General features: G+C 33.8%; 1 protein-coding gene across 4 annotated transcripts in view; it reads left to right on the top strand.

Moving 5' to 3' along the window:
• LOC121735861 (atrial natriuretic peptide receptor 1) overlaps positions 1–12,017 on the top strand; it is a 231,816-nt gene that overhangs the window by 187,376 nt on the left and 32,423 nt on the right. For all 4 annotated transcript variants that reach the window (XM_042126827.1, XM_042126828.1, XM_042126826.1 and 1 more), the window contains one exon: positions 7,459–7,597. In XM_042126827.1, the coding sequence (XP_041982761.1) occupies positions 7,459–7,597 (139 nt within the window). The remainder of the gene's footprint in view (positions 1–7,458; positions 7,598–12,017) is intronic.

The following is a 12,017-nucleotide window of genomic DNA, read 5'->3' as shown; positions in this document are numbered from 1 at the left end:
TTACTGTCAGATCCCCAATTATTTGATGATAAAATTTTTATAATATTCATTCTGTTAAAACATTCGGACTTAAGTTTTTTTATGTGTGATACCCAATTTAATCGAGAATCGAAGGTAAGACCTAAAATTTTTATTTCATTTACTTCATTAATTTTACAGTTGTTAATGAATAGGTTAACATTTTCCTTATTTTTATTTTTTGACATTACCATTAGTTCTGTTTTGGTTTCAGAAAACTTAAAGCCCGTTTCTAGACTCCATTTACTCAAATTATTTAAAGTCTCTTGTAGTATTTTTTCAACGAGTTTTAGGTTTTTTCCAGTACATAAAATTGTTAAGTCGTCTGCAAATAAATATCCTTTAACGGGTCGTTTTATAACTTCCAAGACATTATTAATTGACAACAAAAATAAAATTACACTCAAAACAGACCCCTGTGGAAGTCCATTTTCAGTGCAGAGGGGCTCAGAAAGGACATCATTTATTTTAACCCTTATAAACCTATCTGACAAAAAATTTATAACAAAAGCTAAAACGTTACCTTTTAAATTTAACTGTTGTAAAAGCAATATTACTCTGTGTTTCCAAACCATTTCGTAAGCCTTCTCCAAATCTAGGGCAATTAGTACTACTTTATTCTTATTTGCAAACGACCTAAGGATATCTTCTTCTAAAAGGCTCAGATGATCTAGGGTTGATTTAAGTTGTCTGAAACCAAACTGAAAAGATGACAAAAATTGATTACGTTCTAAGTACCATCTGATCCTATTACTAACAATTTTTTCCAAAATTTTACAAAGGTTACATGTGAGTGAAATCGGTCTGTAACTCGATGTAGTAGTAGCTAATTTACCGGGTTTTAAGATGGGTATTACAATAGCTTCTCTCCATAAATCAGGAAAAACCTGGTTAACCCAAATGTAATTGTAAATGTCTAAAAGTCTTTCAAGAGCCAATAATGGAAGTTTTTTAATCATAAAATTTGATATTTTATCAGGACCAGGGCTGGAATTTCCTAATTTTTGAATAACGAGCTTAAGTTCCTCTAAGGTAATTTTATTGTTAATAGTATTTTCATTATTTAGCTTATCAAAACCTGAACAGCTATCTTCTTTTTCTTTTTTATAACATAAAAACTCTTGTCTATAATTGTTTGAGCTTGAATTTGCAGCAAAAGCTCTAACCAATAACTCTGAATTAAGTTTAGGATTACCACAAAGCTTTCCTTCGTTATTTTTTAAAATTATTTCTGTTTTATTCTTCTTTTTACCATTTATAGAATTAATTCTCTGCCACACAGTTCCTATCTGTGTTTGACTATTTATTGATGAAACAAATTTTTGCCAATTAACTTTTCTACTTTCTTTGAAAATTCTTCTAGTCTTAGATCTTACTTTACGATATTCTATCTTCAATATTTCTTCCCTACGTTTATCCTCTTCATTATATTCTTCCAAAATTTGTTTATTTAAATTAACTTTTTTTATTTTTATATATTTTCTGTAAGCTCTTTTTGTATCTTTCAGTAACTTAGAACACTCATCGTTCCACCATGGTACCTGATTATTTCTTAGCTTACCACTTGTCCTAGGTATGTTTAATTCAGCGGAGTTAAAAATGATGTCGTTGAATTCCTTTAAAGTTTTATTGATGCAAACACATGACGTAATATTTAATTTTTCTAATTGTTTTATATGGTTTTCGATGTCATCATGGAATTTTAACCAATTAGCGTTTGAATATTTCCAATGCTTAGAACCTAATGCACGATCAGGATTTAATTCAACTTCTGCAGATATAACAATAGGATAATGGTCACTGTCATAAAGGTAGTCCAATGCATTCCAATCAAAATAAGTTGATATATTTTGAGAAGCAAAAGATAAATCAATATTACTTGTGTGGCCATTACTAGAATTAAAATGTGTGGGTTGGTTTTTATTTAAAAGGATCAAAGTATCACTTAAATCTAACCATTCTGCTATTATTTTTCCTCTTTGATCGCAACGATTAGAGCCCCAATAAAAATGGTGTCCATTGAAGTCACCTAATAGAAGAAAAGGTGTTGGAAGCTGATTAAGTAAATTGTCCAATACTAGATGGTTAATAGAACAGCTATTAGGTATGTACACGTTACAAATAGTAATCTCTAAAGGGAATTTTATTCTTATCACTACAACTTCGAGGCAGCTATTAATACAAATAACTTCAGGTAACAAATGGGGCTTAACATATGTGGCTACACCACCACTAGCAATACTGCTGTTATTTCGGTTTTTATAGAAACATTCATAATTTTTTAATTTAGCAAAATAATTATTTTTAAAATTAGTTTCTTGTATGCAAAAGCATAAAGGATCGACATCATTCAAAAGTAGTTTTATGCTTTCAAATCTTACATGAAAACCATTTACATTCCACTGCAAAATTCGCATTATGTTTATAAGCTTACCAATATATGTATATGGAATTATGTATTTTAATATTACAACTTATATAAATAATATATACCAAAAGGAAATCACTTATCTTTCATTAAACTAAGCTCTTGTAGTTTTCTCGTTAGTCTCGAACATCGGTTTTTTAAATTCCTACTAAGTTTCGGATGAATGAATAGGCACATTGTAACTAACTCAGCGGTGTTTTCAGTATAATCTTGTAAAATTTCTTGTATATTCTGTTTGTTGCGCGTTTCGTCAAGGAGTTTTCTAAATCGGTCTAATGTTAAGGGGAAGTGTGGTAAGGCATCTTCATTTTCTAATTCCTTGATTTCAATTTTAATATCCGTCCAAACCTGTTCTTCCGATCTGTTATCTAGTGTTTTCTTCTTCTTTTTTAGGTTTTTCTTACTAGGTATTTCTTCTTCTAATGAAAAATTACTATCGGTGTCATTAGTATAATCACTCGATGGTACGATTTCTTCCATAACAAGGTCAGTGGTTTGATTTAAATCAGAATGAGAAGGTTCTGATGTCGTAGAAGAACGGATTCTTTTAATACCCTTGCTGGTTTCAAAATCTTTAGACGGTAAATTAGTATTGTCTGCCTGCGACATAACTTTTGAATTTGAAGACTCTTCTAAAATATAGTTGGGGTTTTCGGTAGATCCTAGTGTGACATCACTAGTGTTTTTAGGAGTAGATAATATGTGGTTACCTTGAGGACAGTTTTTAGCCAAGTGTCCCATAGTATTACAAACGAAACATTTCATCGACTCGTTTGATACATATATCCAGTAATTGGTGTCTTCGTACTGGATCTGTAATGATTCCGGCAGTCTTTTTTCGTCCTCGGGGGAAACGTACAATTGTCGCCTAAAACTCATTATATGCGAGAAGCCAGGGTCCGGTATACCTACTTTCATAAAAGTAATCGGGCTTAAGATTTTAATGTTAATATCGTTAAATTTTTCTATCAAAACCTCGTTGGGAATGATCGGGCAAACATTCGATAAAACAATCCTTTTGTTTCTTGAAATCAATGGGCGAATCTCTAATAAATAATCTTTAACTTTTATTGTCTTAATTACATCAACTAGCTCATTTACAGTTTCTTTGGAATCCATGTAAACACAAATTCTTGAGTTAGCAATCCGGGAAATAAATCGAATATTCGTCGACTTTGTTACAGTTGAGAGTGCCATTAAATAATCTCTTAGCATCAATCCGTCAATCGAATCTATTACGATGGCTTGGTCTTTCTTGGGGTACATTATTCTGGAGGTAACGTTGGCATAACTTACAGTGGGGGTACTCGACATCTTCTCCATCACAAATAAGGTGCTCCTGCAAGCAGGAGCACCCGCGATAATGTTAGTTAGGTAGTTACGATAACTAGTAGGCGAGCCTTGCGTACGTCGGTGTGCGATAACGCGTGGACCGAGCGCGGTGGTCGCGAGGTAACTGACATATTTAACTTTGTATTACCCAACGCCATTTTATTCTAACACTAGCTGTTGCCCTCGACTTTCTCCGCGTCAACATAGTATAATAACAAAGATGGATAGTCCGCTAACAAATATGAAAAAAGTAAAATATAACCTCCTCCTTTTTGGAAGTCGGTTTAAAAGTAGCCTAAGTTACACCTTACTACATCAGCTATCTACCAAAAAAGTCCCGGCAAATTAGCTCCAGCCATTTCAGACATTAGCCGGAACAAACAGACAGACAGACAGACAGACATACAGACATATAGACAAAAATTAAAAAAATGTCGTTTTGGTGTTTATGTATCGTATAAAGATTCATATGCATGTAGTAAAAAACGGTTCTTTCAATATTACAGACACTCCAATTTTATTTATATGTACAGATGTATCTTATATCTTTAAACGAGCAATTCTTGTATATATATAATTGGAATCTCGGAATCGGCTCCAACGATTTTCATGAAATTTAGTATATAGGGGGTTACGGGGGCGATAAATCGATCTAGCTAGGAGTCATATTTAGAAAATGACATTTTATTCATTTTTAGGGTTCCGTACCTCAAAAGGAAAAAACGGAACCCTTATAGGATCACTTTGTTGTCCGTCTGTCCGTCCGTCCGTCTGTCAAGACCCTTTTTCTCAGGAACGCGTGGAGGTATGAAGCTGAAATTTATATCAATTACTCAGGTCTACTGTTCCTTGAAGCTGTGAAAAAATCAAACTTCTAAGCCAACGCAATCAAAAGATACAGCCGTTTATGCCGCAAATTTTCGACACTTGCAAGGGAATCAAAACCTACAGGGTGCTTCCCGTGAACTCAGAATCTTGAAATTTGGTACGAAGCAACGTCATAAAGCATAGATAAAGGAAAAATTACGAAAACCATAAATTTTTAGTTACATCACATAATATATTTTTTTTTAATAATTTTAAACTTACTACCCATTTCCTCATAAACGCGTAGAGGTATTAAATTGAAATTCATACCAAATACTCAGGTCTATAATACCTTTAAGCTGTAACAAAATCAAACTTCTATGTCAACGCAATCAAAAGAAACAGCAATTTAAGCTGCATATTTTGAAACTCGCAAGTACTCCCAAGGGAATCAAAACCTAAAGGGTACTTCCAGTCGACCTAGAATCTTGAAATTTGGCATGAAGCAACGTTTTATAGCACACATAAAGGAAAAATTCCGAAAACCTTAAATTTTTAGTTACATTACAAAATATATATTTTTTAATAAATATAAACTTATTACTTTTTTCCTCATGAACGCGTAGAGCTATCAAGTTGAAATTCATATCAAATACTTAGATCTAATTGCCTTTAACCCGTGAAAAAAAAAAATTCTAAGTCAACGCAAAAACGCAAAACGCAAAAGTACAACCATTGATACCGCATATTTTGAAACTCGCAACTACACGCAAGGGAATTAAAACCTAAAGACCACTTCCCGTTGACATAGAATCTCGAAATTTGGTAAAATATTTTTGAACCAGATTTCTAAATAGTGACTAAAAAACTTAGTAAATAAATAACTTTAATAAAAGAACTTTCGCAAGTCTGCTGCAAGGCTAGTATAAGTGTTTCAGTTATATTATAGATAAATGATATGTGTTAATATAAAATAAAGGATTACTTAAACGATAAAGAGATCTTTGTCTTAAATTTATGCTCCTCCATCTTTCCCCATTGTAATGTTATGAATTTCATTTTGCAATAAAAATACCATAGTTATGACTCGATTGTCGTAATGAACGAACTTTGTAAACCTTGCAGGTTTGTACGGAACCCTCGGTGCGCGAGTCCGACTCGCACTTGGCCGGTTTTTTTATTTATCGAATACCGAACAAAGCTCGGTCAAATAGCTAGTAGGTAATAATATGATAATAACTAGGGATATCACTAATCTGATAATATCTTTTCTGATCACGATTCCGTTCGGAGGCATTTCATAAGCACCCTAATTACGTTTTATTGTATTAGCTTATCCGGAGATTAGTCGAGTTCAGAGCTATACTTAGCCGTACTCAAACGAGGACATTCATTAACCAGTATTATCTGGAATCTCCCTAAATATAATGTTGATATAGGATGTGGATTCAACGCCTCCGAGCTCCGTGGTCAAGTAGCTCAGAGCTCTTTGGTTTGAAGGTCAAAAGTTTGATTTCAGCTAGAATTTGTTTACAAGTTTACAGAATGCAGGTTAATCATCCGATTGTCTGACAAGTAAGATAATCCATGCGTCGGATGGGCATGTAAGAAATCGGACATGTGCTTGATCTTTCGCCAGTCGTGTCAGTCATTTGTCTCACTGGATTGTCAGAAAAATTGAGAATCATTTGTTTTTTCGTTATATAAATTAGACAAAAACTTTGACCATAACATATTATATTATAATGATAATTACATATTAATAACAGGTATATCAAAACTACTTTGTCACGATGATGATATAATGAATGTTTGAAACAACATCATTATGACAACATTATTATACAGGGTGTAGCAAAACAAAGTGATAATATTTTAGGGCAGTTTACGATGTGAATGTGTCCCTTATACAGGGTGTAACAAAACTAAATGATTGAGAACTTTAGGGTAATGTATAGTTCGTACTTTCGCGCTGCTACTTTCACAGTGACCTCTATATCAGCCATAAGGATCACATACACACTCTAAAGTATTATCACTTAATTTTGTTACACCCTTTTAAAGTGTGAAAGTAGCAGCTATGAAATACCTTTCCAGTAATGTCATGTTCGGTTACTTTTTCAGACATACATTGAAATTAATACAAGAAATAAAACAATTCTTTCAACGCTGGTACTTTCACAGTGAGTTCACTGTTCATGGTGTGTCCCTTATATTATAGAGTTCTATACAGCATGACTGGTGAGACATGATCAATATTTAAGGAGAGTGCTCGGTGCTCGATTCTCAGTATAATTATGTAATAAAATTAGATACTTAATATTTTACCCCCTTTAAATAAATGAATCATGGACACTAATAATTAGTAAATTACTATGCGGCCGGCGCGGCGGCGTGTGTCCCGCGCCACGTGCTACCCTTCCCGCGCGCGTTGGGTAAATAATTATTTAACTTTTAATCTACATTTACTCAGTGATCAATTGAAATTATTTTTTTATATATTTTTTTCAACTAATATAATAGCCAAATATTACGTCCTCGAGTATTGAACATGTCTCACCAGTCATGCTGTTTAAGGGACACATTATAAACATCCGCCTTACTGCCGCACTTTAATACATTGAACTATAACTTAACTTTAATTTAATCAAGATTTTGACAGTCACAAGCTCTGCCATTTTCTGTCATTCATGTCATAAAAGTCTCTGAGTCCAGCTGTTAAGTAATTTTCTATATAAGAAATATAATAATGAAATAATAATAATAAAAGTAGCAGCGAAAATTCTCATTAACAAAATGAATTGCATCCCAACATAGGCGCTTAGGTACTTATGTTGGGATGGCCTTATCCAAAACTGCACTATCATCCACAGGTGGTGGCGACATACGTGGCCGCGAACGCGTCGCTCCAGTTTGTGGAGAACCGACCCATACATTGGGCGGGCGGGCGGACCTCCCCACCCCCGGACACCCCCAAGTGCGGCTTCGACGGCTCCCTCTGCCCTGACAACTGTAAGTATACATTACATGTACCCAACAAGTGGTACACAGGAGCTAATATTATACTGTCTGCGAATAGCTGCGTACTAACCAAGCGAGCGGCCTTGTGAGGCAGCCTCGTACAATTCCGCAGTACGCATGCCGCGTGAGGCCCCGGTCTCTAGTTTTCTAATCCGATGCTGCCTCGCGCGGCATGGCCTAGCCACCGTGTAAAGAGTAATATTACTCATTTAACAATATTAGTCCTAGCATAACCATGAAGCCCTCTTCATTGCTTGCAGACTCAGATCCAGTCAGAACTATCACATTAATACTAAAATACTAAAGGTTTCTTTTAATATTATTTCCTATTAAGTTGAGGGTGATCGACAGTTTATTTTTTGGTTATATTTTATAGTGGTCCTTGAAAGCTAGAAAAATGTAACAGTTGTCGCTAACTAAGAAAAGGTTGGGAACCTCTGGTATACATTGTGTGATTGGAGTTTTATAGTTTGAGGTGATGAATAATGGGATTTTATGCCGTATTACTTGGTAATAGATATTCGGTGAGTGATTGTAAAGAAAAGGGTTTGAGAGTTTTAAACCATGATTGTCTATATTTTTTTATAACGTTCAATGTTCTGTTAGTCACGGTTCATTTATTGTAATTGTTTTTATGAGAGACACATTTTCTCTTGTTTGTATAAGGTGGAAAAACAGGTTTGTTTGTTGCTTTGTACAAGTTATGAAGATGGACGAATAGGAAAATGCTGTAGAGAGTTTTATGCAGTAATTAAGAACATAGTTTATCAACTTCATAATAAACAAAACATAAAAACTTTTGCCACACAGTATAGGTTAAAATAAACTCTGACTTTAAAAAAAAATTACTTACCTAGTTCCTCGTATTTTTGAAAGCAAAGGCATGATATTTTAACAGAATATAATTAACTTCATCTGGGATTGGCGTTTAACTGGCCTAAAATAATAGTAAATCATAAATTTTACGTCAGGAAATGTTAGCGGTGTAAGATCTCGATGGTGGGAGACTTATAGAAGCAATTACGAATTCTAGGAAAGTAATTCTAAAGAGTTCGAGTTCGGTTTCAATTTTGCGAATTTCCTAATGAATTTAAAGCAATCAAAACATCAATTAAACTTGTGTAAGTTCAAAAGTTTATTAGGACTTTAATTATTGAGCTGACAGAAAAGTTGAAAATGGTTCCGCTCGAACAAGTGATTATTGGTATTGGTACAAATAATATTATATCTGCCAGATAATTCTGAATATGGGAATAATCTAATGATTAGTTTGGAATTTCCGCAAAATTATTGGTTTAAAATGTTTCGGTACGAGGAATTTTTATACAGGGTGTAACAAAACTAAGTGATATTAATACTTTAGGGTGTGTATGTGTTATATAGAGCTCACTGCGAAAGTAGCGGCGCTGAAAGAGCGAAAGTTTTTCCTCATAGTTTTTCCTTTTTTGCCGACGGATGGGCGGGGCGTATATCTTCTAAGGCACACTCGTGTTATCCGTAATAGTATGTGACGGAAAATATTGAAAGAGTTTGTATTACGCCCTCCGAAAAAATGTAGACAAAAAAGAAATTACAAAGAAAATGTCTTGGAAACGTACAGTCGTGTAGAAAATCCTGTTCACTCGTAATATATCACGTACAGACGCAACGACTGTGTTCACAGCTGGAACAAATTAGATTTTTAAAAGAGGTTTTATATCGGTATTATAATTAAATTCCAGCCTATTTGATGATACTTGATTTTATAAAATATGAATATTGTGATATTTTGTTGTATTTCGAAATAAAAAATGCCGGCGGATTTTCTATATTTCAACAAGGTAACACAATATTTAAGACTAGATGTGAATTAGGAATTTTACAGAAACCGTACTATTTTCCCATAAAAAATAGCTCCCTTCACGTGGTCTACTCTATATCTGTGCCAAATATTGCCATAAAAATTGCTCCAGTAGTTCGTGAGATAAACCCTTTCTAATATTTCTCCCGTTTTTCCCATGTTTTCCTGAGATTATTCGGTCGTATAAGTCTTAGCGTGATAATAATTTAAAGCCTATAGTCTTACTCGATAAATGAGCTATCTAACACTGAAATAAGTTTTTAAATCGGACCTGTGTTCCGAGATTTGCGCGTTCAAGCAAACATACTCTTCAGGTTAACAATATTAAGTAAGTATAGATTTTTTAATTATCGCTTGACAAACTCGAGTCTCGATCTAAAAGACTATGAAAAGTACCGATAACAGGGTCATAATAGGCTCATAATCATGGAACGATGCATGGTATAATTTGGTAGTGATGATGATGATGATGAATGTAATTTGCATAGTAGCATATGCTTTCCGTTCTTAAAACAATGCCGAAACTCCCAAACTTGTATCTATAAAGAATCAGGAGTTCTCTCAGCACCCTCCGAACCACGGTATACCAGGTATAATACCTCGGTGCAAAATCTTACTTGCTGGTAGCATATGCTTAGAATACTTCTCACGAAACCGAAGTCACCACATGTTTCTCTATAAATTTTGAGGAGTTCCCTCGATTACTTATGAATCCTTCATCAAATCACCACTTTTGTGAATATAATATCAAATTGGGATGATACCAAAAGAAAAAATTTGAAAATCGGTTAACAAACGGCGGAGTAATCGTTGAACACAAAAAAACGAACATAACACCTCCCCCATTTTGAAAGTCGGTTAAAATTGTAGCCTTTGCTATAAGCTTCATTATTGTAAAGTTTCATTAAAATCCGTTGAGTATTTTTGCGTGAAAGAGTAACAAATACATACATCTATACATCCATACATCCATACATCCAAACAAACTTTCGCCTTTATAATATTAGTAGGATTCATAACATTTTGTCAAACAACCAAAACTTCTTGTTAAGAGGGCGACTAACCGAAAACATCAAACATCGTCCTTCTCTTTTTTACACTCGCGCTCGTCTTTCATATGCCAGATGAAAAGGGACGACGCGGAATCATCGCCAAGTTATTTTTTTATGAATAATTCGATAAATATACAATATTTTAAAAATCCGCCTGGTCAGTGTCTCAAAGTTTTGTACAATATTGTGTTAAAATATTAACTAAGTTTAATGCACGGTTATGAAAATATATGAAAAATTCATGAAAAATAGATGCATTTTTGTGATTTTTTTTATCGAGAAAATTTTAAGATATTATAGTGTTTTCGCGCATATCAAACTCTTGGAAATATAATGTAGTATCTACGAGTATGTTTAGAAAATGAAACAATTCGAGGCTTATTTTCAAGTATAAAATCGACAATTTTGGGTTAGTCGCCCCCTCTATAAAACTTAATATATCTATAAATTCATACATACATACATACAGGCCAAAATCATAACCCTCCTTTTTGCTTCGCCGTAGTCGGGTAAAAAGAGAGATTCTAATTTTGCCAATTATAGAGGAGAGTGATTTAAGCTTCCAAAATTTGCCCATAGATTATATGAAATATATTTATGATTTTTAAATTACGTGACAAAAACCATTTTGTCGCTTACGCCCTTTCCATTTCTTGCTATTCCATTTCGATGCGATCTAAAACATATCCAAAACGATTTTTTACTTTAACGCGGCGTCACCTTAACTTGACAGATTACGTATGGAGAATTTGTGAAAAAAGTAGTGAATAGCCTATTTGACACTTTATCAGAAAGTCTTGAAACAGGCCCTAAATATTATAAACGCGGAAGTGTGTCTGTGTGTACCTTTTTACGCCCAAACCGCTGAACCGATTTTGCTGAAAGGTATGGACATACTTTGATTCCCGCGAAAGGACATAGGATTCTGGAAAAATGTACGGTTCCTGCGCGAGAAACGAATTTTGCACCTAGTCAAGAATACCCTTTTTATTATGGATTGTTTATAAAAGCATATTTTAATCAAATTCCACTAAAAAAAACAACAAACAATTTTTCCTACAACATTGGAAAACTTCTAAGAAATTTTTTATCATTTTTCAAGTACAAATATTTGTTCTGTAAAAAGGTTTTAATAGTAATGCCAACGGTGACCCTACCTTCCATAAAACGCGATTGAAAAGGGTACTCCTGTAAGATAAATAAGGCTTATGTAGGATTATTTAAAGGGCGGTACTTTAGGTGGATTATGGAGTGCTCAAATCCTAACTGGATTGTCATTGTTTCAATATTTTCATTTCATTTTCATTTCATAATAACTAGCTATTTGACGTATTCGATAAAACACGAATAAAATGACATTTTCTAAAAATGATTCCTAGCTAGATCGATTTATCGCCCCCGAAACCCTATCTACTAAATTTCATGAAAATCGTTGGAGCCGATTCCGAGATTTCCGAGAATACAAGAATTGCTCGTTTAAAGATATAAGATAGGTTTTTTTAATTGTAGTTTTTTTTAG

This window comes from Aricia agestis, chromosome 18 (genome assembly GCF_905147365.1).
Source record: "Aricia agestis chromosome 18, ilAriAges1.1, whole genome shotgun sequence".
Lineage (NCBI taxonomy): Eukaryota > Metazoa > Arthropoda > Insecta > Lepidoptera > Lycaenidae > Aricia > Aricia agestis.
Note: the sequence above shows the minus strand (reverse complement) of the source record. Positions and strands in the feature narration are given on the sequence as shown.